Below are 27,516 nucleotides of genomic sequence, written 5' to 3'. Positions count from 1 at the left end.
GTCTCACCATGTTGCCCAGGCTGGTCTTGAACTCTTGGGCTCAAGTGATCCTTCTGCCTTGGCCTCCCAAAGATCTGGGATTACAGGTGTGAACCACTGTGTCTGGCCTGTTTGTGCTCTTGTTTGTAGTCAGTCTAGGGGTTAAGTGTAGGGAACTCTTGGAGGTGACCCAAATGAGCCCATTAAATTTTTTGCCCTTGGGAATTTTGGGCTGAGACACAGCCCAATAGGTAATGGAACTGCATTATAGTAGCACCCTGGAAACAGTCAAAATTCTTGCTGAGATTCCTGGAGGTGCCCTTGCTTCTATCCTTCTAACCACTATGAAACCTTTTTAGATTCCACGAGATGCCCTCATATCCTTCTAATAAGTTACTTTGCTTAAACTAGCTAGAGGCAGTTTCTGTTCTTGACCACCAGGAAAATCTGACCTGTAGTAGAGTAAGGTGGGTCACTGACAGCACATAGATAACACTCCCGAAATAAATAAAGACAAAGCATTATTTGTGTTATCCAAGTATCCCACTTCATTCAAATAAATTATTCTTTCCTTGAAGAAAAGCATGGCCATTAGCTCTCTGAAAAGGAAAGGGTAAGTTTGGGACTGAACTAGTAACAACAACAACAAATAAAACCTTCAAAAGTTGTAGGGAAACAAATTATTTTCAAAAACAAACAGTTTACATAGTTATACCATCCTCATATCATCTACACTGAGGTAAACAGACAAGTACAAAATCTGAATAACATTTGCTGTATTTAAAGACAAAGATGCCCTTCTTGGCTCCTCAAAGGGCAGGTGAGGATTTACATTGATCCAATTCTTATGGTCTTATCTACTCTTCCTTTGGAGCCAGTAATAATCTGTATATAGGATCTAGTTAAGCCAACTGTCTCCATTCCTCCATCCATCCACCCACCCAATAGTTCTTTGTGTGAGGCACTGTGCTGGATCATGGAGCCATCAAGATGAGTAAAACTAGGTTCTCACCCATTAATAAGTTCACAGAACAGTAGGAGAAACAGTCAAGTAACTACAGTGATGTCATATAATACAGGCATAAGCAAAGTACTATGGTAGCCCCTTACTGCCTTGAGGAATGAATGAAAGGAATCAGAAAGAAGGTGATGTTTGAGCTGAAACTTGAAGCTAAATGGGAAACATTCCTAGGGAAATGAATCTTCAGCTCCTAATCTAAAGGATAGCAAATTTTGTTCCTATTTTAATGAGAGGAAATTAAAATTCAGACAGAATGCTTACACCTAGTAGGGCCTCATAGTGACAAGGCAAAACCATAGTACAACTCAGAAATCTGTACTGCCTATTGCTAGATTCACAGACTAAGAACCTAAGAACGTGGTCCCTGTGCATTGCTGGTACTCAAAAAAAAAAAAAAAAAAAAATCCAACTTTAAACATCTGCTTATTCCATGAAATGATCTTGCCAGGCATGCTCAACTTCTCTAAGAAGGTCATTAGACTAAAAATTTTGTGGAAAGGAGTTTAAAAATCCAAATACATTTCTGACAAATGGAATGTCTGATAATTATGTGACTGAATCTCACATTTACTAATTCTGAAACTAGTTAATACCAAATAGTTCTTAAAAGACAAAGGAAGAGAGGTGATTTCTCTGTGGAAAGGTTGGGCCTAAGGGTCAAGGATGGTTCTAAGTCATCAGACTACAGAGTTTTAATCTAAACATTTTTCTTCATTTTTTACTATGTTAGAGCACCCCGAGATATTAAACTACTACCCAAAACATCTTTTTCAAAAAGGGAAAAAAGGAAAAAGGAGGCACTCCAATATGGATTTGCACTAAAACAAGTATCTTCTATATATTTGAAGTTGAACGCTCTTAACTACCAACTGAACGGCATGTTCACATATGCAGACTTCTTGTGGTTCCTGCAAGACAGTGAGAGTGTGAATGACCCCTGCTGTGGCCTATTTAAGAAGGAAAAATATTAAAGGTATGCAAAGGGTGAGGAAGAGCTGCTGTTCTATGTATAGTTCCATTAAAGAATGAGGACTACTTCCTAAATTTATTAAGAGGCTTTGTCTTTTTTTTTTTTTTTTGGCTTTAGAGAAACATTAAGAAGTAGGGTATGAAGGCACAAAAAGGGAACCTGAAATCCAATTGCAATAATTACTCATGCAATTGGCCTCTTTCTATGTGGCATTATAGAAACCTCCTAAGTAACAGAGTTTATGGTTTTACAAAAGAGAACTCCTACATCATTGCATGGCATGGCTACTGCTTCCTTAGACGGTTCAGAGAATGATCCCCAAGTATTTTTCATAAACACCATAGGGTTTCCTACATTAAAATAAAGTGACAGAGATCACGCCTAGAATAATTTCACAATTCCAGCAATGAGTTGTACTACTTCCAAATGATGAATTTTCTGCTCCAAATAATGGGACAAAGGGCATCATCACATGGACACAGTCAATTTCACAGTGATGGACACACACAGGTGGATGATCTGAGGCACAAGCTGTGATTGGTCTTAAGAAAATGAAAGGTAGAATTGGGTTCAAAATCCACATCTTATGATTTCTGGTCCTTATTCATCCAAAAAGTTGAACTGCTTCATATCAGTGTATTAGACATATTTTAAATCTTTCTCAAGAGTTACTCTGGGTGCAGCATGATAAGGAAAACCAGGTGTTTGGCTTGATAACAGGTATTCAAGGTATAAGTGCCAAGCTTATGGTAAGCTTCTCACCGTAGGATATCTGAGATCTGTTGCCACAAACAGGACTATGGTCCTATGATGACTACTATAGTTCAGTTTTCAACATTTTGGGAATAATTTGATTGTAACCTTTCCTTCTTGTTACATTGTAAGACAGGAATTTAGAGTATTCACTCAAGAGGTTCTCCCAGTAACAGGTGATGTCATCCATCTGCAAATGGTTTCTAATAAACTGGCTTCCCCTAGAGACAAGATTTAACAAGAAAATGTTAAAGCACAGAATTTAATAATAATAACAGTCTGCATTTGAGTGCTCACCTTGTGCCAAGCATTATTCAGCATTTTATATAAATTAATTCATTTGAGCCTCAAGAACCAACCCTATGGCAATCATATCCACATACATGCATGTAGCAATACAACTTAACATCTTTTTCCTTTATTTATTTATTTATTTTATTTTATTTTGAGACGGAGTTTCACTCTTGTTGCTCAGGCTGGAGTGCAATGGTGTGATCTTGGCTCACTGCAACCTCTGCCTCCCAGGTTCAAGTGATTCTCCTGCCTCAGCCTCCCAAGTAGCTGGGATTACAGGCACGCACCACCACACCTGGCTAATTTTTTTGTATTTCTAGTAGAGATGGGGTTTCACCTTGGCTAGGCTGGTCTTGAACTTCTGACCTCAGGTGATCCGCCTGCCTCGGCCTTCCAGAGTGCTGGGATTACAGGCGTGAGCCACCACGCCTGGCCTATCTTTTTCTTTAAAACAAGCATACATAGACATGTGTCTATGTTTTCCCCCAGGGCAGCTTTAGTTCTGAATTATCTCCATATAATGAGGATAAAATACAGATGTCACCATGATACCAATATTCAGATAACTTTGGCTAGGGCATAATGGGGATGGCAAAGTAAAGTGGAAAAGGGAAAATGAACGGAACTCACCTTTCAGCAATCTCTTGAGCTACATCATCATTTGCTTTTACAAATTGTAACAGCTCTCTAAAATGAAAAGAATTTCACTGTGAAATATAGACCAACTTCATTGGCACTAAATCAGAAAGACCATATAGATTGAGGTCTACGGATAATTTTAGGTATGTGGATGGTGGATTATTTCCTCCAAGCAAAGATATCAGGGTTCTCTCAAGAACAAAATAATAATTAAAAAAAAACCCACACACTGATTAAAGATAACCCTATTGTAGATTTGGGACATATTTGAGAAAATACAAAAGTTACCTTATATATTTACATATATTTTGTATATTTATATTATATATTATATATTTGTATTATTTATTTTACATATTTATATATAAATATATTTATATATAAAATATATATATATACACACAGATATCACCATGACGACAATATTCAGATAACTCTGGCCCTTCTCTATACCTCTTCCTAGTTCCTCCCGTCATGAAAAGAAATTTGCTGAAACTTCACTTGAGTCAATTCTCATGCTGTATCTGAAAATCCTTTTGACAATATAATAAGATTGAATATCCCTATCTTTAGTCTTGGAGAGATTAGCGCTTTTTAACTTCATTTTATCTGAATGTTTCATTTGAAACCAGTATTAAACCGCTTTTTCAAATTAAATTCCACTTATAGCCTACTTGGATAATAATGCAATACTATATATATGCAAACCTAGAGGAAAAAAAGCTTTCAATGGAAAAAAATCGTAGGACTAAATGTCTTACATGACTGGTTTTAAGGCATTTTTAAAAGCAGATTGGAAGGGTCTTTAGAAACTCTGCATTGGGGGATAACTGCTTACTGGACATTGGAGAGATCTGTTTTGACTGGGATATAGTGAACCCATGGCTTCAGCTGTGGATAGAAGAATTCTAGCCACTCATCACCAACATGGAAAACAAGTGAGCCACACAAGAAGAGGTGTTTAAACCGGAAACTTGCAGCTACACCTCGAAAATTAAACAGATACCTGAGGAAAAAAGAACAAAATACATTTGATACTATATGCCTGCTGCCACAAATATGACCTTTTATGCTTATTCTCCCCTCCCTTCTTTCCTTTTATGATCCCTCTCCATTCTCTTTCCACTTTGAGTTTTCAAGGACACATTAATATGTTCCTAAGTGGTTTCTATCAACTCTTTGCTTTACCAGGGCTAGGACTACAGGTTGTTCTGGGAATGTCAGGGTGAGGAAAAATAGGCGATATTTTCTCCAGACAGCGCTAGATAGGGTCAGGAGCTGCGTGCCAGGTAGAGTGTATACAGGGCTCAAAAGGAAATGACAGCTGGTAGATTTGGAAAATATTTGAGAAAATAAATGTTCAATGGTAAACACAAAATATAAAGAGTGAAAAAAATTTCACAAGCTTTTCTAGGCCTAATGTCTCTAACTAGTCATGGCCTCCCAAAGCCTTGTTTTTCCTCTAGTGTACCCCATCTGGTCGAAGGTCTCCACTGCTTCCTGGACATCACCCTCTTCTCTTAAAGTATAGAGCAGCGGTCCCCAACCTTTCTGGCACCAGGGACCGGTTTCATGTGAGACAATTTTTCCATGGATGGGTAGTGTGGGGTAGATGGTTTTGGATGAAACTGTTCCACCTCAGATCATCAGGCATTAGTTAGATTCTCATAAGGAGCATGCAACCTCCATCCCTTGCATGCACAGTTCACAATACGGTTTGTGCTCCTATGAGAATCTAATGCCAAGGCTCATCTGACAGAAGGCAGAGCTCAGGCAGTAATGCTCGCTTCCCCACTGCTCACCTCCTGCCATGCAGCCCGGTTCCTAATAGACTAGTACCATGGCAGGGGGTTGGGGATCCCTGGTATAGAGAAGAGAATGAGGAAAACCAAATCAATTTTCAGAGATTGCCCACAGGGGAAAAAAAAAAACAAAAAAAGCTGTCTTCTCAGCATTTCTTATGCACGCACCTGTCGCCAACCAGAGTTGCTTTCACCATATAGCTCCTACTCTGTGTGTCACTAGCACTCCTAACTCTGAGCCACCCCCACCACCACTGCCCTCCTCTAGACCTGGTTTTACCTGTTCATCTAATTCTTAGTCCCGGAATTTTATTTTATTTCTCTTAGAGACAGGGTCTCACTATGTAGCCCAGGCTGGTCTTGAACTCTTGGGCTCAAAGGATCCTCCTACCTCAGCCTCCCGAGTAGCTAAGACTACAGGAGCATGCCAGCACACCAGGATAATAATTCTAATATTTATTAACTGAGAAATATTTATTCTAACTTCAACGATTGGGTGGGTGGGGCATATGGAGAGGTAATTCCATTACTGTGATTACTAGCTAGCACGCAGCTGTCTGGAAGCAGGAACCATGTTCCATTCTTCTCTACAGTCGCCACAGAACTCAGGTCAGTGCATACAGGCCCTCAGGAAAAGCCAGTGAAATGAATTAATGCAACTTTCATTTACTCCAGCTGGGCCTTTTTATTAAAGTTCTCACCCAAAGTGAAGCTATTTCAAAAGCAGTATGGAAACCAAGAGAGTCAGGAGTCCCACAAATCTTACTTGTATTTGCAGTGATCCACAAGATGGACATCCTTAGCAGCTGGCTTTCCTAAGGTATCCTTTAAGTGGAAAGGAAGTTATTAGTATTAGCAGCAACAGCATTTATTGTGATCACTGTGCAGTGAGCTTTGTTAAACATTTCATCAACATTATCTCATTTAAGCCTCATAACCAATATACTCAGGAGACATTATTATTCCCATTATATAAATGCAGAAGCCAAGGCTTTGGAAGTTGAGATTTGCTCAAGGGCAACGTGGCTCTAAATAGAAGACAGAGTTTTAACTGGGGCCTGTCTGATTTTAGAGTTTAAGCTCACCTAAAGCCATGTTGCCCTCCTTTGAATTCAGATGTCACAGCCTGCAGCACACTTCACTCTGTGTAAATTATGTATGCAGAGAAGGTCCCAAGTGCTGGCTGATGGCCTTAGGGGTGTATATAGCCCATGCTCAAATTTTGTTGGGCATGCAAAGTATTTTTTTTAAAAAAGTCAAATCATTGCCAACATTTATAGGTGGTAGGATATTTCTTGTAAAAATCCAGATTTCCAATCTTTCTTGGAGAATAAAAAGGAAGATCTGGCAAACTGGGCTCTTATTAACATTTGGAACTGTTAGTATTCTCTCTTGCTCACCTCTTGACATCACCTGCTGGCCCTTGGGGACACTGAGTTTGAGATCCCCACGTACATTCCATCCACCTTAGCAGATGGTAAACTCCTTGATGAGGGGACAAGTTTTGTTTGCTTCTGCAGCCTCCCACAGTAGATGCTAACAACTTGTGTTCTAAATGAATACATTTTTTCACATTTTTATTATTCAACAAAGTTTCTTAAGCTCACTTGCTCCTATCTGACTAAAACTGTATGAAATAATACATGCACCTCAGATTTAGTTTTCTCCCAAGAAGTCTAAAGCTTTTCCTCATAGCATCCTCATATGGTATATGGAAATTTCATATAAAGCAAGTTTAGGGCTTTAATTTCTTTGATTAAGGCAAAAAGCCATAGAGTTAAGAAGAGAGTGGACTATAAACCAACGGTCCCATTTCTGGCTTCACCTTAGAATCACTTGAAAAGTTTTAAACAAATGAAGATTACTGGACACCATTCCCAGAGATTCTGACTCATTTGATTCATTTTTTAAGCTCTCTGGTTGTATTGCACAGTCAGGGTTGACCATTGATTTAAACCAGGGGTTGGCAAACTACGACCCACAGGCCAAATTTGACTCACTGCTTGTTTTTGTCATGGACTAAAAAATTTTTACATTTCAAATGGTTTAAAAAAAGGTAAAAGAGTAATATTTTATGACAATTTAAAATTACATGAAATTCAAATTTCAGTGCCCGTAAATAAGTTTTTATTTTTTATTCTTTTTATTTTTATTTATTTTTGAGATGGAGTCTTGCTCTGTTGCCAGGCTGGAGTGCAATGGTGCGATCTCAGCTCACTGCAATCTCTGCCTCCTGGGTTCAAGCGATTCTCCTGCCTCAGTCTCCCCAGTAGCTGGGACTACAGGCACATACCACCATGCCCGGCTAATTTTTGTGTTTTTAGTAGAGACGGGGTTTCACCATGTTAGCCAGGCTGGTCTTGAACTCCTGACCTCAAGTGATCCACCCACCTCAGCCTCCCAAAGCGTTGGGATTACAGACGTGAGCCACCATGCCCGGCTGTAATAAAGTTTTTATAAAAACACTGCCAGGCTTATTCATTTACAAACTGCCCATGGCTGTTGGCAACTACAATAGAGACCATACGACCTGCAACACCTACAACATTTACTATTTGGCCCTTCCTGGAAAAAGTTTGTGACCTCTGGTTTAAACCTTCAAAGTAGTGCAATATACTAGTCATAATATGGCCAGAAAAGCAATGCAAGTTTGAAAAAGGAGAATTCACATATATGCTAATGATGGCTCATGGAACTTTCTTTACATTCACCTCACCACTGAGAGGAAACCTAATCTCAAATTCTACCCAGGTGGCAATGTTCTTTAAGTGAGAATGTTCACTGCTGTAGTTCTAGTCAGATGACTGGTGATTACTTTCATAGATTTCCAGGCCTGGTTTTTGGTGTATTCTGCATCAACAAGTTTTGGATTTTTCCGAGACAGAAGAATGAGAGGATCTCGTTCTGGACTTGTCCTATAAAAGAAACACATGACATAAAACTGTGTGGTCTGTATTAGAATACTGTTCCCAATCCCTGAAAGGTGAGCAGGACTAGGACCCAATGCAATGACTCTGCACAAATGGACAATTCACTGGTGCCGTGACAGCAGAGGAGGGGTATACTGGGTACTGCAGCATCTAGGTCATCCAGGGCTGGTCCCCTCTGTACCTTTAGGGCTGGGGGGTGCTTGGCCCTTCTTTGCTTGCATTTGGTCTTGAAGGGTATGTTGTTCAGGTCACTGTGGTCAAATCCCAGGGAATGATTTCCCTTTTAGGAAAGTTCATGTGGCTTCTATAATCGCTGGTGCTCATAACTGTGAGGCTAGGTAGTCACGACTCACTAAAACAGCTACGTGACCTTTGTTTTGTATGCTCTGTACAGTCCAGTATAATATTTAATTTTTTAAAAATGCACAAAAACCAAAGGGCTTAAAAACCTGATGACTATATGTGGAAGAATTTCTAGTGATGTTCCAAGTAGCAGAGGGTCTTGACATGTGAGGCATCATGGATTCCTTGATAATCTGTTAAGAACTATGAACCAACCCTCTCTCTTTCCCAGAAAAATGCACATATCCTCACATAATTTCAAGGGAGTCCTAAAACTCTTGAAGTCTAGACATGGTCCCCAGATTAATTTGTGACTTCAAGATTTAAGAATCAGAGAAGTTGGTAAGAAACAGGACATAGTAGCTGGATAATCCATTTACCTCCTAAAGTCTAGCTCCCAAGCGAAGAGGAGGGTGAAGAGAGAGTATAATCTCTGGCAAGGACTCACTTGCTAAAACTACAAAACCCTCCTCCCTTCATAGTCTTTTCTATTCATCTGCTCCACAGATATTTATCATATATCAACACGCTAGGAACCGTTCTTGGCACTGGGACTATGGAGCTGAACAACACAGCGTCCTCCTACTACCTTTGCCATTTTTCTCTTCTCTTTCTTCCCTGCTCCCTTCTTCATTTTCAGCAGTCTCAGTCTGTGCTCTTAACCACTATTTGGCAGCCACACGGTCTGATAAAAAAGGCAGTCAAGAGATACGGTGATGAGTCCTGCTCTGCATTAACCAGCAGAGTGACCGTGGCATGATCATAAGCTACTCCTAGAAACTGATCATAAGCTACTCATAGGGACTGTAAGAACACACCCATCTGTTGTGTTTGGCGTCACATAATCAATGCCTGACACATTTGTGACACTATGTAAAATATCTGTTAAATGACTGAAATGGATGAACTTTACTTCTTTGAATATCAACTCAATCAATGGCGATTTCGGCAAATAATGTGAATTATTCTCGAATCTAAAATTGTGACTCCACATTTCTCTTTGTTATCTTAGCTTTCCCTTTGAACTACAGAGCTTGTCATACCCTCGAAGTTACTTACATTTTACATTACTTGGAAGAATATCTTTGTAAAATGTCAGAAAATAACTCACCTTGATCCTCGGAAATATGCTGTAGAGTTTTTCTTTTTCCATGGCCACTGTGCTGCTGACCTAAGAATATAGAATTTAATTAGTTTCAATATCTCTTTTTCAACTATATAAGAATGTGCTTTAACCATTTCTGAAGATTAGTTCAGAGCTTCATATTTCTAAATAAATCTAATCAAAGCCACTCAAAAGAAAAAGCCCTAAAGGACACTTTGTTTCCTTTTGCTACCATTTCATTGCTCTGGAGGTGCTACCCAGTTGTATCTACAAATCTACTCCCCATTAACAAGTTAACAACATTGAAAGAAAAGCCCCCAAACCCTGAAGGTTATGATTAGGTCTGTTTATAATTTGGCAAATGTGGATTTCCTCTGTACTTTAAGTAGGGTGCTACTGATGAAATTAATTATGTGAACAGAACTGCAAAAAAAAAAAAAAGCATCAGAAATGGAATGAAAGGGAAATCACTCTCTAATTTTATGTTTTCCATAGGTGGGAAGTGTCATCAGATTTAGTCTGATATTTGAAAAGCACCTTCGTATTCTTAAAGCCAGACTAAGTGCTCTATAAAGATGAAGTCCTTGAAACTCAGATCTCAGTACACATTACCACGACCAGCCTTCCTTACTGAAACTACTAGCTCACAGATGCATCATTCTTAACTTGCTTCGTAGGAACCCTCCCTGCACAGAAATCTGCACAGCATCTTCTCTGAAAAAGGAAGGGAAGGCTGAACTGAAGTTAATGACGGATTGGTGGGCTGGATTACAGTAATGGAGAAACTGAGGATATAAACTTTCTAGGCACAGGTCCTTTTCAGATACATATAATGTCATGCTGCTCATTTTCACTCAGCTGAGAACGCTGCTCAGTATTTTCCAGGCCCTCAGACCTCCACCTTCAGCCAACCTGGCTCATCCTCTGGCCTTTTCTGGATGGATCACCTTTACCTGATTCTCCAGTCTAAGGCCAAAACTATCTTGTTTTCCCCATACTTCTTCCTGCCCAAACAGAGACACTATAGCACTGGATTTTTGTTATTTTGTTTTTAGTGGAAAATGTTTCATGCTCCTTGTGCAAAGTTCTCATGAAAAAGCATAAAGATAAAAGTAAGAAGTCATCTGGAATCTCCCTTTCCAGAGGTAACCATGTAACATTTTAGCCAAGAATTTCCTTGCAATCATTTATTCATATTAGTAGCTTTCAACTGGGGGTAATTTTGCCCTTCCCTCCCACCCAGGGGACATTTGGCCATGTCTGCAGACACTTTTGCTTGTTACTACTAGGGGACTGCTACTGGCATTTAGTGGGTAAAGATCAGAGATGCTGCTAAACAATCCTACAGTGGTCAGGACAGCTCCCAGGACAAAGAATTATCCAGCCCAAAATGTCAGCAACACTAATACTGAGAAACTTTGCTCTATGTAACAGAGGTCACACCATACATACTGCTAGGTAACAATCTTAATAGGAAATATAAATAATAATAACAGCCAACATCTATATAGCACTTCACTATGTTACAGACATTATTCTAAGTGCTTTGTAAATATAAAATCATTCTCACAATCTTAAGAGGTAGGTTTTATCATCCCTATTTTACAAATGAGGTCCTTTAGAGGTTAAGCAACTTGCACAGAGTCATGTAGCTAATAAGAGCCAGGATTTGAACCCAGAGTTTTTAAAACCTACACTGCCTTTCCATTCATGCACGATATTCCATTTTATAATCTCTGGCAAAGACTCACTGCAAAAATTCCATTTTATAGTCATGTTATGATTCACTTCATCCTTTATTGATGGGCTTTTAGGTAGTTTCCAACTTTCTGCTCTAAGAAACAACACGGTAGTAAACATCCTTGTACACAAATCTTTGCACATTTGTTTAATTAATTCCTTAGGATACATTCTAGATGTGAAACAGCTGGGTCAAAGGATACACAGTATACATTTCCAATTTTGATATATATTGTCAAACTATCTAACAAAAAATGTATCCATTTATACTCAAAGTTACTTCTCTTTATTTCCTTGGTTCCTGGGGAAGCTGTGTTTAATATACACAGACCCAAACTGTGTATCACTGTTCTCTCTCTCTCATTCTCCTAACCCACCCATCCTCCCTCAAAAGACCTAGGTTAGGACTTGTTTCTCCAGGCAAGTGCTAACAGTGGCCACCACAGCCTGGTGCTACTCCAGCCCTCTTTTTTAAACCCTCTCTGACAGTAACAAATGAAATCTTCGATCTGTAAAGAACAATGAATTATTCTACAAAGTGAAATATAAATCAGTGGGCACAAACTCCCAAAACATCAGAAAAATAGAATGAACAGTGGCAAGCAGACGTCAGTGCAGATGGATAAACAAGCAGATTATTAAATTTTCAAGGTAACAAATGAACATCACTAGAGATTCTAAACAGAGGGTTCCAAAAAACAAAATTGTAATTCTATAACCATGAATAAATTCAATTGAATAAAATGGGAAGGTATCAAAAGAAAAATGTATTCATACAAGATTAGACTTTAAAACATTCCATCTGCCTAAAAATTGCTTACTAGTTTACATGGGGGAAAATGGTATTACTAACTACACGGTGGAGTAACTGGATAACACCTTGACCCCAGGAGTTTGAGTCCAGCCTGGGCAACATAGTGAGATCCTGCCTCTTAAAAATAAACAAACAAACAAATAAATAAATAAAGTGACTGTTTCATATGTACTGACATGAAACAAAGATATGGAAAGATTACTTAGATACACCAATAAGTTAGGGGGAAGTTGCCTAAGTTATACATATTTGTAAAATTTTATGGGCATATATAGGTTTCATAATCAGTAAAAATGTTTTTAAAGATTTTAAAAACAAGGCAGCTGCATGGCAGGTGGGAAAAGAGCTACAAAAAGAAGAATGTGAAAAGGGTATTTGCAAGTACCTGGGGCGGGGCGGGGGAAGGATTAGAAAACTAAGGCCAAGGCCAAGAATAACTTTGGGAAAAAAAAGTTTAAAACCTTTTTTCCAGCTTAGTGTGGTGGCTCATGCCTGTAATCCCAGCACTTCGGGAGGCCAAGGCGGGAGGATCACTTGAGCCCAGGAGTTTGAGATCGGGCTGGGAAACATAGCAAGACCTGTCTCTACAAAAAATTTTAAAAAACAACCAAGAAACAAAAAACCACACCCTTTTCCCCCCTCTTTCAAAATTATGTTCAAAACCCAAAAATAAACAAGAAATGACAGTCTCAATGTCAGGAAAACACAAGGAATATTAACCAGTAAAGTAGGTTGGATAATGCACTTGGAAACCGGGTCTTTAGGCCTAGATTTGCTTCTGACCTTGACCAGATCACTAAACCTTTCTGTGCCTTCATTCCCTCATCCCTGAAATAAAGGGTTGGACAAAGACAATTTCTAGTTCCAGTTCTGTAAAATATGAGACTAAGTTATTATTTTTTAAAATTTCCAAATTATACCCACTAGAGAAGTTTGTTTTTTAACAAAGGGATCTACCCGCCACTGAGGACTGCAGCCCTGTACGTTTCTTCAGGAAGGGAATATTACTTTAATCCTCTTTGAATCTTCAGCCACACTTGGGAGAGGTGATAGGTATTTATGGAAACAAGGTTGAATTGTTTGCTTTCCTTATACCTGAGAGAAGGCCTATAATGACTGTGTTTCTGGAAGTTCCCTAATTAAGCACCAAAGTTGTTTGAATCATGATGTAAAATGTAGCTAGGTAAGAAATATCTACAGCTTGGATGAGCTACACAATCTAAATTCAGAAATGATAGCAGGATGGAGTCAACAGGCCAAGGCATGTCTCAGTCATGAATCAGAGAGGATCTGGAATAAGCTTGTACTTGAGATGCTTATGGGACATTTATGCTCCCTCAGCCCTGCCTAAAGTACTTAGCTCTCAATTGCCAAGTACGTTTATATTCTTCCAAATAATTTTCTATCCCCCCTATGACGAGGTCATTAATTTTTTCTTACTATGAAAGAATGCACTCTTATTTAAAGAATCTTAAGTATAGAAAAATTGAAAATACTGACTGAGCACAGTGGCTCACGCCTGTAATCCCAGCACTTTGGGAGGCCGAGGTGGGTGGATCACTTGAGGCCAGGAGTTCCAGACCAGCCTGGGCAACATGGCAAAACCACATCTCTACTAAAAATACAAAAAATTAGCCAGGCGTGGTGGCACACGCCTGTAATCCCAGCTACTCAGGAGGCTGAGGCAAGAGAATTGCTTGAACCCGGGAGGCAGAGGTTGCGGTGAGCCGTGATAGCACCACTGCACTCCAGCCTGGGAGACAGAATGTGACTCTGTCGCAAAAAAAAAAAAAAAAAAAGAAAGAAAGAAAGAAAAACTTAAAATACAAAAGTCTCTGATAATCCCTTGCAAAGAGGCATTGCTGACAGTTTAGGATAGACTATTCTGCCCCTTTCTATGGATATGTAAATATTATTAGACACACACAAAATTGTTTATGTTACAGTTTTCTGTCTTTAATTTTTTTTTTTTTTTTTTTTTCTTGAGACGGAGTCTCGCTCTGTCGCCCAGGCTGGAGTGCAGTGGCGCAATCTCGGCTCACTGCAAGCTCCGCCTCCCGGGTTCACGCCATTCTCCTGCCTCAGCCTCTCCGAGTAGCTGGGACTACAGGCGCCCGCCACCACGCCCGGCTAATTTTTTGTATTTTTAGTAGAGACGGGGTTTCACCGTGGTCTCGAGCTCCTGACCTCGTGATCCGCCCGCCTCAGCCTCCCAAAGTGCTGGGATTACAAGCGTGAGCCACCGCGCCCGGCTTTTAATTTTTTACTTAAAAATTAGTCACTTAAAAGTAAATAGGCTGGGCACGGTGGCTCACGCCTGTAATCCCAGCACTTTGGGAGGCCGAGGTGAGCAGATCACCTGAGGTCAGGAGTTTGAGACCAGCCTGACCAACATGGAGACACCCCGTCTCTACTAAAAATACAAAATTAGCCGGGTGTGGTGGCACATGCCTGTAATCCCAGCTACTCAGGAGGCTGAGGCAGGAGAATCACTTGAACCTGGGAGGCGGAGGTTGCAGTGAGCTGAGATCACGCCATTGCACTCCAGCCTGGGCAAAAAGGTCGAAACTCCATCTCAAAAAAAAAAAAAAAAAAAAAGTAAATAATTGGTTATATTATATGGCTTATTTCAAGAAAACCCAGAAAGAGGAAAAAATAAAACCTCTTTACAGGACCTACCTTACCAGATCTTCTCTGAAGAGGTCCCACCGTCCAAGACCTGTAGGATAAATTGGCCAAACAGCAGGTCCCCCTTCCCAAAATGTCCAAGCAGGATACATGATATCATGGTACTCTGATGTCTTCAACAAAAACAGACAGGTCATTCTAAATCAGTCTTGGAACAGAGTGAAAAGAGGCAACTGCAATCATGCCACAGGATCTGGACAGCCTTGGTTTAGTGTCACATTGTCAAAGATATATTTTCCCTATTTTCCAAAGTCTAGCCTGTAGACATTAAAAGGCAAAAGTGACTATGGATTAAAAGTCATGGGCTCACTGAATTCCAGAATTTAGAATCACATTAAAGGTCAGCTTTTTCAGTTCCCCCAAATTCTGTTTTTCTAGAGGATATATACTGTTAAGATTTCCAATTTAAGGAAACAATATGCCCAATTCTGAATAATCACAGAGCTCTCTCATTGTTTAACTATTACACTTAAGAGTTTACACTGTCTTATCAGTTTTTGGTTATTTCCCAATGGGTTTTTTTGAGAGCAAGAGCCAAGAAATACAGTGCAATGGTTAAGAGTGTGGGCTCCTGAGGTGCATCATATGGGTTTGGATCTGACTCCACCTCTTTACAGTGCTAGGCAAGTTACTTAATGGTTCTATGCCTCAGCTTCCTTATCACTGTAATGGGGGAAACAATAATATCAATAATATGATCTACCTAAAAGGTTTATTTTGAATATTAAATGAGTTGATACACGTAAAATTCTTAGAACAGTAGCTGGCACATTGTACATACTTGGTAAATATTGGCTAGTGTTATCTCACTATGGCACTGTTGGGCTCACATTGATTGGTCAATAAATTCTTGGTTATTCACTGATCAGGGTCAGAAGTATGGATGAGCAAAATGAGAAGAAGAGGTGTTATCACATATCTTTTGAAAGAAGTTTGAGGCTGGGCACGGTGGCTCACACCTGTAATCCCAGCACTTTGGGAGGCCGAGACAGGTGGATCACCTGAGGGCAGGAGTTCGAAATCAGCCTGGTAAACATGGTGAAACCCCGTCTCTACTAAAAAATACACACAAAAAAATAGCTGGGCATGGTGGCAGGTGCCTATAGTCCCAGCTACTCAGGAGGCTGAGGTGGAGAATCGCGTGAACCCAGGAGGTGGAGGTTGCAGTGAGCCGAGATCGCGCCACTGCACTCCAGTCTGGGCAACAGAGTGAGACTTTGTCTCAAAAAAAAGAAAGTTTAAAGCCATATGTTCCCCCCCCTTTTTTTTTTTGATCCACCTGCCTCGGCCTCCCAAAGTGCTGGGATTACAGGCGTGAGCCACTACACCTGGCCTCCATTTGTTTCCCTTCTATGGTTACTTCTGTTAAAAATCTGGCCACTGATAAACCTCTAACTCTACTGTTTCTTCCACTGGAAATACATGCACAATATGCTGTTTGCCGTCTCTCAAATATGTAAAAAATGATGTGATTCATCAAGCACCTTAAACATAACAGCTATTCAATAGAAGCTGCACAATTAACTATAAAGTTGACAGAGCAAAACTCTCCCTTAGAAACTAGAAGTCACTGATTTAAAAAACAGGAGGGAAGTAAAGATGAACAGAAAGTTAGTATACCGATGATCATACTTTATTATCCACAGAAACAATAGATAGATAACGAACACGAAGTCCCTACTGACTTACATGGGAGCCTCTATCTGTTCTTCTGAGTCAGTTTCACGACAAACAATGGAACCAAGCACTTTTGAGAAATGAGGCTAGACCATGGGAAATGCAACACAAATGTGGCCTCTGCCCACTTGCAACACAGGAAATAAAACAAGTCTAGGGAGAAAGTAAACTGTGATAAAGAAAAAGTGGGGATAAAAGGTCCCTCTGCTTTGGACAAACCAAATCAGAGATAGTGTTCCTTTTCCCAAATTCCATGGGGTTTTCCTCAATTCACTCTTACCCCATAGAATCTTCCATCCACTCTCTTCTAGCCTTCCCACCTTCACCCCCAAATGCTTTCCTTGTCTCTGGGGAACCAAGGCCCATCCCTGCCAATACAACATTTACATGAACCTGAGCACTGACAAGACATTCCTTGCCTCCAATTCCCCAAGCCCACAGGTGTGTCCTAGCTACTCCAATCTTCCATGATGAGTCTAAAAGATCACCCTCTTGCATAGCCCTCTAGGCTATCTCCAGCCTATCCCTTCAATGCACTGCTTGCACACACACCGTGTGGAGTTATCTGGCACCTTCAGGTTCACTTTTAGCCACCCTGGGCCCCTGGAATATGATGACAGATGGGACAGCTGATACCCAGCACTATGGCTGAATATATACATAGTAGGAGCTCAACAAACTTTTGGAATGAAGGTGTTCCCTAACCCCAAGCTTTCTTGGACCCCTTCCTCTCATGCTCTGTAGGATCTTCAAGACCCACCTCTAATTCCTGGAGGTTTCTCAGGCCTCTCACGCCCTAGCCTCCATCTCTAGCCCTATTGACACTCAAGCAATCTTACATGACTTACCAGTTCTCAACTTCTTCTCCTATGTCTTTTTGCTGAATCACTGTGATGCTAATAGAGACACAGACCCATTTCTGGACCTCAGTCCTCATCCTTACCATTACCCATCAGACTATGTCACCGGACAACGATCTCATGCTCATATCCTAGAGGACCACCCTCCATCCACCCATGTGGCTCTCCCTGTACTTACCTTACTGAAGGAGAAGACTGGGATGGCAGGCTCCATCCATTTAGGAACCTGAGGATAATCTCGTACATTGATCACCATCTCCATGTCAGGGAGACGCCCAATCACTTCCAAAATAAAGTGCTCAACACCACTACACCTGTCAACCAGACATACCATAAGTTCAGCAGAGTAGTGCCTGCAGGCTCTAGGACAAGGTGAGGTCCCATTCACATTTTAAAGTAATACAAGCCAGTATTCCAGATCATCAGCCTACTGCAAAGTGTCCTGAAAGCAATGCTTCTAAACGGGCTATTCTGCTTTTTTTGTATTGTGCAAGTTCACTCCTAGCTAAGCTGCTCCAGCTTACCATACTTAATAAAATTTTCCAAATAAATCATCAAAGCTTTGAAGGGAGGATTATTGCTACTTCTACCACTTTATTCATTCCAGTTCTTTTATTTCCCTTATATGGAATAGTTTAATTAGCAGGCAAGATACAAACTCTCATAACAGCTGAAATAGCTAATTTTCTACCTGTGTTCCTTTGGCTTTGCTCCTCACAAAGACACCATTTTTATTTCCATTTTAATTAAGTCTCCTAGTTTATGAGAACAGATAGAAAATCTTTCATTACCTTCAACCCGAATAAAGAACATTATCAAAATCGGTTCTGCAAGCCAGAAAAAGTGTTATATACATAATCATAAATACTGTAACATAGCTTTCTGACTAGATTCCCTGGGAAATCAGGGATTTCTTGAAAGAAAAAGAAGATACACTGACAGTTTAGCTTGTTTCTGCCTCATCCTTTGAGGTCCTGACCAGCACTATGCTAGGGGCAGCATTCAAAGGCTTGATCAAAATTTTCTGGCAGCATGGAAATAACTGATTTAAAATATTGTCTTACTACTTGGGAGACTTAGGCAGAAGGGTTATTTGAGCCCAAGAGTTCTAGACCAGCAACATAGTGACATAGTAGGCAATGTAGTGAGCTCCTCTAGCCAAAAAAAAAAAAGTGTTTTATACATAGGAAAAACATCAACGGTTCACAAACATAGGAAAAACATCAACGGTTCACAAACATAGGAAAAGATGCTCAACTGTATTAATAATAAAGAAATATCAGTGAAACTAGATACCAATTTTACCAATCAGATCGGCAAAGATCAAAAAGTCCAATAGTGCAGTGTTGGTGAGGGTATGAGATCTATTCACAGCATATGATATATGGGTTGTGGAAGTGTTTAGCCTCTTTGTAGGACAGTTAACTTCTATTTACCAAGATTTCTCTTTTTTTAAGGTTTTTTTTATTTGAGGCAGGGTCTCTCACTCTGCCACTCAGGCTGAAGAGTGCAGTGGCATGATCGTGGCTCACTGTGGCCTCAAAAATCCTAGGCTCAAGCGATCTTCTCACCTCAGCCTCCTGAGTAGCTGGGACTACAGGTGTGTGGTGTGCCATCATACCTGGCAACTCTGTGTGTGTGTGTGTGTGTGTGTGTGTGTGTGTGTGTGTGTAGAGACAGAGTCTTGGTATGTTGTCCAGACTGATCTTGAACTCTTGGGCTCAAGTGATCCTCCCACCTCAGCCTCCCAAAGTGCTGGGATTACAGGTGAGAGCCACTGTGCCCAGCCTATTTATCAAGTTTTTTTTTTTTTTTTTTTTTTTTGAGATGGAGCCTTGCTCTGTGGCCCAGGCTGGAGTGCAATGGCGCAATCTCAGCTCACTGCAACCTCCAACTCGGGTTTCAAGCGATTCTCCTGCCTCAGCCTCCCGAGTAGCTAGGATTACAGGCACAGGCCACCATGCCCAGCTAATTTTTATATTTTTAGTAGAGATAGGTTCCCACCATGTTGGCCAGTCTGGTCTCGAACTCCTGACCACAGATGATCTGCCCGTCTCAGCCATCCAAAGTGCTGGGATAACAGGCATGAGCCACCTCACCCAGCCTATTTATCAAGATTTTAAAATGACATTAATTGCCCTAGTTATTATACTTTTAGGAATTTAGCCTACATATATATTTACATGAGTGTTCACAGTAACAAGGATGTTCACTGCAGCATTGCTTGCGTTACCCAAAAAGCAAAGTGATGTGGTAAGGGATAATTTAAATGTCCACTGATAGAGGGCTGAATAAAGAAATCCATATAATAAGTTATTATGCAGCCATGAAAAAGTGAGGCATTCTCTATGGACTCTTATGGAACAATCTCAAAATCTACTGTTATATGGAAAAGAAATCTCAGTACAGAACAGAAGACAGAGCATGTTTTAGTTTGCTAATGAGTCTAGATGCTTGTAAATGTACAGACTATTCTAGAAGGATATACAAGACACATAATTCTAATTGTCTTTTGAAAAGAGGTCTCAGGAACTAGCGGTCTGAGGGTCTGAGGTGGAAGAGAAACTTCCTTTTCACTGAATGTCTTTTGGAGGTATCCAAATATTTTAGCATGGTAAAATATTTGGGTATTTTACATATCCAAACTGCATGTAATACTCTTTGACACTAAAAGAAAAAAAAAAAAACTAGTTAAAAAATGTAAAAAAAAATTGCAGTACAATTTATACATTACAGCTAAAATGGTCGTATTTCTTTCACATTTGGCTTTTAATTTAATTTAATTTTTATTTTTTGAGATGGAGTTTCTTTCTTGTTGACCAGGCTGGAGTGTAATGGCGTGGTCTTAGCTCACTGTAACCTCCGCCTCCCGGGTTCAAGCGATTTTCCTGCCTCAGCCTCCCAAGTAGCTGGGATTACAGGCGCCTGCCACCATGCCTAGCTAAATTTTTTTGTATTTTTAGTAGAGTTGGGGTTTCACCATATTGGCCAGGGTGATCTCGAACTCCTGACCTCAAGTGATCCACTCGCCTCAGCCTTCCAAAGTGCTGGGATTACAGGTGTGGTTCACCATGCCCGGCCACATTTGGGTTTTAAAATAGTACTCTCTTATATGATTCCATTTATAGAAAACCAGAAAATAATCTATAATTTGAGAAAGTAGTCAGCGGCTGCCTGAAGGTGCGGGGCGGCATGGGGAGGAGTGGGAGACAGGGAGACACAGGAGACAGGGAATGCAAAGAGGCAGAAGGAATGTTTTGGTTGTGATGGAACGTTCATTATCTTGGTATAAACATACATGAAGACTTATCAGTGTACACTGTAGGTTTTATTTTTAATTGATAAATAATAATTGTACATATTTACAGGATACAATGTAATGTTTTGATATATGTTTACATTGTGGAATGAGTATATCAAGCTAATTAACACATCCTCACATACTATTTTTTGTTGTGGGAACATTTACATTGTATACTTTATATGTAATTTATGTTAACCACACCTCAATAAAGCTGTTATTAAAAAATACCATTACTCCTCATCTTTGAAATGACTTGTCTCTAGCATTAATTAGATAAACCTCTGGTTCCTCTGCTCATCCTTGAAATGTGGAGTTTATATTTTATTTTATTCAAAACTGAATTTTTTAAATGTCACATAGATTTCTGATACTGGATGAGTTAAAAGTATCTAGACCTGCCTGTAATCCCAGCACTTGGGGAGGCCGAGGCAGGCAGATCACGAGGTCAGGAGTTTGAGCCCAGCCTGACGAACAAGGTGAAACCCCGTCTCTACTAAAAACACAAAAATTAGCCGGGTGTGGTGGCGGGCGCCTGTAGTCCCAGCTACTCAGGAGGCTGAGGCAAGAGAATGGCTTGAACCTGGGAGGCGGAGGTTGCAGTGAGCCGAGATCATGCCACTGAACTCCAGACTGGGTGACAGAGCGAGATTCTCTCTCTCAAAAAAAAAAAAAAAGTATCTAGACCTAGAAAGATATTATTTCTAGCTATATGGGAATCTTTGAGATATCATACAACTGTGTGCATTTCATTCAGGATTGTGTTTTGGAATACTGCATCCTATTTGTATTTTGTCCCTCTCTGTTTTCCTTAGTTGTATATGTAGCTAGGATAGGGAACTTTCAGTGTCATTGGAAATATATATTATTTTATTGCTAATGAAGGTCCTGTACTCCCTTCAGAACATTTCTAAGCTCATGGTTATGACCAAAATGTTCTGAGCTCAGGAAGAAGAGAATTGTGCCTTTCAGAAACTTTGAAAGCATCTCATTTCATTTGGCAATTGTTCAGCAAACTATTAAACATTGGGTAAGCTTTCAAAGTCCAACAATGTCTATATTCTTATTTTATTTCTCACTTGTGGAAATTAAAAATTCTCCTAGACTCACAATTTGTATTTAAAGTCTCTATTATTGAGTTCCAAATAATGGAACAAATGTCTGTTTAAAATATCTTAACAGTCTTTTCCTCTACAACCTTATTTCCTCCGATATCTGATAGCCAAAGGGTAACTGATTTTCTCAAGGTTGTGAGATATTAAATAATCTTTCTTTTTTATTGTTCTTTATTATTATTTATTTGAGACAGGTCTTGCTCTGTCACCCTGGCTGGAGTGCAGTGGCATAATCATGGCTCAGGCTTACTGCAGCTTTGACCTCCTGGGCTCAGGTGATCCACTCACTTCAGCCTCCTAAGTAGCTAGGAATACAAACACATGCCACCACACCCAGCTAATGTTTGTATTTTTTGTAGAGATGAGGTTTTGCCATGTGGCCTAGGCTCGTCTTGAACTCCTGAGCTCAAGCGATCTGTGTGCCTTGACTTCCCAAAGTGCTGGGATTATAGGCACAAGCCACCGTGCCCAGCCTGTTTTCTTGCTTACATTTATTTATTTATTTATTTATTTAGACAGTTTCGCTCGTTTCCCAGCCTGAAATGCAATAGCACGATCTCAGCTCACTGCAACCTCTGCCTCCTGGGTTCAAGCGATTCTCCTGCCTCAGCCTCCTGAGTAGCTGGGATTACAGGCATGCGCCACCACAGCTGGCTAATTTTGTATTTTTAGTAAAGACAGGGTTTCACCATGTTGGTCAGGTTGGTCTCGAACTCCTGACTTCAGGTGATCCGCCCGTCTCGGCCTCCCAAAGTGCTGGGATTACAGGCGTGAGCCACTGCACCCGGCCTTGTTTACATACTTATAAGAATAAATATTAAATTGTTACAAAGTTATTAAATACAAATAATATAAACATTTATGTACAAATTGATAATTTTTTGCAACTCTGCACATTTATTTTACTTTTAATGACAGAATAGGGATTGTTTAGAAAGATGCTCTTACATAAGGGAATAATATTATGCCCTCTGAGTTTTGTACCTTCTAACTTTATAAAGATTTGAGTTAAAAAAAAAAAAAACTCCAAAAATAAAGTTTATATTTTGGTATGTGCAATGCTGCCTAAACCCAACCTCCACGCTCAGCCCATGACCCTCCCTGCCTACCACCCTGCCTTCAGCCCACTGACATGGTACCTCAGGTCTCACACCTGAAGTTCTGAAGTCCTGGCTAGTGTAATTTGCAGCACTAGTTACTCCTCTTTTTTTATTTATTTATTTTTTAATAGACAGGGTCTCACTCTGTTGTATTATTTGCCACTCTGCCGGATTATTTGCCATAATCCAACTCCTGGGCTCAAGTAATCCACCACAAAGTGCTGGGATCACAGGTGTGAACCACCAAACCCCATCTAGTTACTCCTCTTGACTCTACCACCCCCCCTTGAATATTCAGTATCTAGAACTACACTGGCCCATGACAGACATTCAACCAATTCCTCTTCCTCCTTCAGCCCAGCTCCCTCCTGCTAGGCCTGCTAGGCCTCATCAGCCTGTGTCCTGCTACTATATCCCAGGGAAGGAGCAGAAGAGGCAGAGCCACCAACAGTACAACCAGTGATGAACCAAGCCTCAGGAGACATGCTTCGAGAGGAGCTCACAAGAAAAATTCCGAGGCAAGGAGAAGAGCTCGTCACTATTTCATAGTCTGCCTGAAATGTGAGGAGGGATCTGCTTGTTAGTCCCATGAATTGGCTCCTCTATAAAAGGGTATCAAGCCCATATGTAATAAAGTCAGAAGATATATCTACCTCGTAACTCTTACCTTGAGGGGAACATGCAGTCATTTTCCCGGTACAGTCTGTTCTTAGTGATCTGATAGTGGGTCCCTAGCTTCCGTCTGACTACCTCTGCCATCGTCTTCCTGGAGATGCCTCCTCGGAAAGGAGTTAGATCCTCTTCTATGACACTGGGAAAGAATGGGAGTCATCAAGGAAAGCAGGCCAAGAGAGTGGTGCCATTCCACCTACTTCCTAAGTGCATTTAGGTTTCGTATTAGAGAACACAGTAAGTGGAAGGAAAGAATTGAGAGTGAGAATGAACAGCTCTTCCCTAGAAGCCCTGTAGGTAATTTGAAACATCAAATGCAATAAAGCAATAAAAAGTAAAAAGCAGGTCAATGTCTCTTCTTCCTCCTTCCATCTGGATTGCCCCTCCCTTGGCAGTTCTGTATTCCTCTTTCGCTACTCATGCCACACCTGTGTCCTTCTAGTCACTTCAGTCCTCCTGGCATCTCCTCCCAATCCCACAGGAGGTGAAGTTTATGCCTTACAGTCTAGCACTGACTCTCTTGTTCTGTTCTGTCTGGTCCACACTCTCCCCCACAACCCCTTACTCTAGTAGCATGACAGCAGTAACCAAAATTACACTATTTTGTATTCCTTTTAAAGTGAGTGCATAGTAAGTTTTCAATAAGTATCATAAGCATCCAAGGAATTTTTTGAGGAGTCAAAAATAACATAAAAAGGAGCTTAAAAGACCCTGTTATTTAGCTGATGAAGAATCTGAGACCCAGAGGAGTTGAAGTGGCTTGGCACAGGGGTAACCAGTGGGAGTACCGGCACTAACACCCAAGTCTGTTTTCAGAGTTATCTTTCTACCATACCTCATCCCGGCCCTGATGTGCATTCTCTCTCTTTTTTGAGACAAAGTCTCACTCTGTCGCCCAGGCTGGGGTGCAGTGGCATGATCTGGATTCAATGCAACCTCCGGGTTCAAGCGATTCTCCTGCCTCAGCCTCCCGAGTAGCTGGGATTACAGGCACGTGCCACCACGCCCAGCTAATTTTTGTATTTTTAGTAGAGACAGGGTTTCACCATGTTGGCCAGGCTGGTCTCGAACTTCTGACCTCAGGTGATCCACCTGCCTTGGCCTCTCAAAGTGCTGGGATTACAGGCATGAACCACCATGCCCAGCCTGATGTGCATTTTCTAAAGATAACCATCAGGAAATTTAGGACTAGATTCAGCGATAGATGGGCTTATTTCCTCAACAATATTTATCGAGCACGCACTGAGGGCTAACACCAGGGAGAAAACAGCAAAAAAGACACAGACCCTGACCTCAAGAAGCTTGCAGCCCAGTGGGAAAAACAGATGCACGTGCACTGAATCCCGCAGCGAGTCAGTGGTTAGGTTGACACCACCTGAGCCTTTCGCATCCCAGAGCATTTTTATTCCCCAGAAATAGAAAAACATCCTTGCCTTTCTGACCACTGCAATCAAAATCTCTCAAGGATGTTAGAATACTTCCTGCGACAGCAACTAAACTCTCAAAGACACATCAAAGAAAAGAACTCACCCATGGTAGCAGCTGCAGTTTTGACTTGAACATGGTTCGTAATTCTCCAAAGACCTGTTAATTTGGTCAATAAATACTTTCCATTTTGAACCTTTAAAAAGTGAAGTAAATAAGAGTTAAAAAAATTTTCCTGAGCGTTATTTGCTGACACCACACAGGCAGAAACAACAGAAGACCAAAACTTTCAGAAATCCCCTTCCCATCCCACTGATGGAAACGAAACGCCAGGGAGGAATTTTTGTGTGTGCAACCCCCACGCTCACGTCAAGTCTGTTCCTCTATCCAGCTGTCAGGTGTCCAAGAAACTGGAAAATTCCCAAGCTTAATGCCCAACCCTCAGAACGCTACGGATAGTGACGCGGACTCTCACTTTCTACTAATCAAATTGAACTCCACAAAGAGGATCAGTTAAAAGCTACAGACATTAAACCCCTCTTCTCTTCTGGCAACGCATATACACACACGCGCGCGCGCACGACATTTGCCCCCCTCCCCGACTCCTCAGTGTTTCAGGCAGGTCCAGGGTAGCCAAGCACGGGCGACGCCTCCTGCGGGTGAACGGGGAATTCCCTCTCCTCCCTGTCATTCTGAATTCCGGGGAATGGGTTACTCTCCAGGGTCCAGAGCAGGAGCAGAGACCCCGGCACCTCACTCTCCGCCGCAAGCGCCCCGGTGCTTTCTGCCCAGCTCCGAGCTACAGCGGCCGCGGCATCTTCCCGGGAGCCGGCCGCGCTGGGAAGCGCCTCGGGACTCCGGCCAGACCCCGAGCCCAAGGGGCAGGCTCGGCACTGCCCGGAGCCCACCTGACTCCTTCTGGCGGCCCTCCGCTGGGGGCAGGAGGAACAACAGCAGCCAGAGCCGAAGCGGCGAGCTAGCCCACCACTCCATCGCCAGCGGACCTACTGCAGATTCCCCGCTGCGGCGCTGGCGGAAGCGCGGCCCCGCACAAACATGGCCCGGGAGCCGCAGCACGTGGGCGGCGGGTCGCCCCGCACAAAGATGGCCACTCTGGCCCCACCACCCCTCTTCCAGTCCCCAACCTTGAGGCGGAGTTTCCCTGAGAAGGCTGCGCCGGGAAGATGGGGAGAATAAACGAATGGACCAGTTGCCTATCCTCCCTCCCTGGCACCCCTGGAAAAATAGGTCTGCAGCCAGAAAACTGAAGGTCAGAGAGGGTATGTTTCACAGTTAGTGGCACAACCAAGGCTTGGCATAGAGCCTAGGCCAAACAGTTTTTCTCTTGACGTCAAATTGCCTCTTATCAAATAGCATAGATTTGTTGAGCGTGTGTGTGTGTGTGTGTGTGTGTGTGTGTGTGTACACAGCACGGTTAGACCCCAAAGATTGCAATTAGCATAACAGGGATCCCTTTGTAATAGGAATTTGTAACAGTTGGGGTGACTTAGACGTAGGAAAAAAAATCAATGGTGTTAAATAAAGTTTATGGGAGGTCGTTGTTTTGGACAGAACTCTGGCACTAGGCCTCAAGAGAGTAGACAAAACCAGAATGGAGGCATTTGTCCTAGGTGCCAGGTAATTAAACTCAACTTTAAAAGAGGCCAGTTTTCCAACAAATAGGAGAAGGGGCCCATATACCTGAGCTGGCATGATAAAGAAGTCCCCTCTGATGTAACTCTTTAAGGAAAGTAACTTCAAAATGACCAATCTGATTTTTGTTCTTTATCTCTGCTTTCTTCAGCCCTTTTCTGCCTATAAGCCCAACCCCTTCTGCTCAGCTCATTGGAACACTTTTCTGTTTTATAGATGAGATGCTGCCTGATTCATGAATCACTAATAAAAGCCAATTCGATTTTTTTTTTTTTTTTTTTTTTTTTTTTGAGACAGAGGACAGTCTAACTCTGTTGCCCAGGCTGGAGTGCAGTGGCACAATCTTGGCTCACTGCGACGTCTGCCTCCCGGGTTCAAGCGATTCTTCCATCTCAGTCTCCTGAGTAGCTGGGATTACAGGAGTGTGTCACCATGCCCGGCTAATTTTTGTATTTTTAGTAAAGACAGGGTTTCACCATGTTGGCCAGGTTGGTCTCAAACTCCTGACCTCAGGTGATCTGCCCACCTAGGCCTCCCAAAGTGCTGGGATTACAGGCGTGAGCCACCATGCCCAGCCAAAAAAAAAAAGAACTTTAAACTAAATTTGATGAAATTTTGTTTCTTGACAGTGGGCAA

At 41.4% G+C, this 27,516-nt stretch overlaps 1 protein-coding gene across 2 annotated transcripts; it reads right to left on the bottom strand.

Moving 5' to 3' along the window:
• Window positions 1-500: 500 nt before the first annotated feature.
• On the bottom strand, window positions 501-26,354 carry POGLUT1 (protein O-glucosyltransferase 1). 2 transcript variants are annotated; one of them, XM_055260262.2, is made up of 11 exons: window positions 26,136-26,354; window positions 25,333-25,423; window positions 23,798-23,941; window positions 17,793-17,928; window positions 15,069-15,190; window positions 9,842-9,901; window positions 8,274-8,373; window positions 6,225-6,283; window positions 4,495-4,662; window positions 3,648-3,704; window positions 501-2,944 (listed from the first exon to the last, which is right to left on the bottom strand). In XM_055260262.2, the coding sequence occupies exons 1-11, from the start codon at window positions 26,218-26,220 to the stop codon at window positions 2,788-2,790; spliced, it is 1,179 nt and encodes a 392-aa protein (XP_055116237.1). In that variant the 5' UTR covers window positions 26,221-26,354; the 3' UTR covers window positions 501-2,787. The 2 variants fall into 2 exon arrangements, with proteins under 2 accessions (XP_055116237.1, XP_055116238.1); XM_055260263.2 differs by having other exon boundaries at window positions 25,596-26,260.
• Window positions 26,355-27,516: the final 1,162 nt, after the last annotated feature.

The sequence above is a fragment of the Symphalangus syndactylus genome, chromosome 21 (assembly GCF_028878055.3).
Source record: "Symphalangus syndactylus isolate Jambi chromosome 21, NHGRI_mSymSyn1-v2.1_pri, whole genome shotgun sequence".
Taxonomy (NCBI): domain Eukaryota; kingdom Metazoa; phylum Chordata; class Mammalia; order Primates; family Hylobatidae; genus Symphalangus; species Symphalangus syndactylus.
The sequence above is the reverse complement of the archived record's forward strand: the minus strand, read 5'-3'. Positions and strand labels throughout refer to the sequence as shown.

Coding starts and splice junctions, on each gene's coding strand:
- POGLUT1 (XM_055260262.2), bottom strand. CDS start 26,220: ATGGAGTGGTGGGCTAGCTCGCCGCTTCGGCTCTGGCTGCTGTTGTTC. Junction 25,424..26,135: donor GGGCCGCCAGAAGGAGTCAG/GTGGGCTCCGGG, acceptor CACTTTTTAAAG/GTTCAAAATGGAAAGTATTT. Junction 3,705..4,494: donor ACAGATCTCTCCAATGTCCA/GTAAGCAGTTAT, acceptor TTTTCATTTTAG/AGAGCTGTTACAATTTGTAA.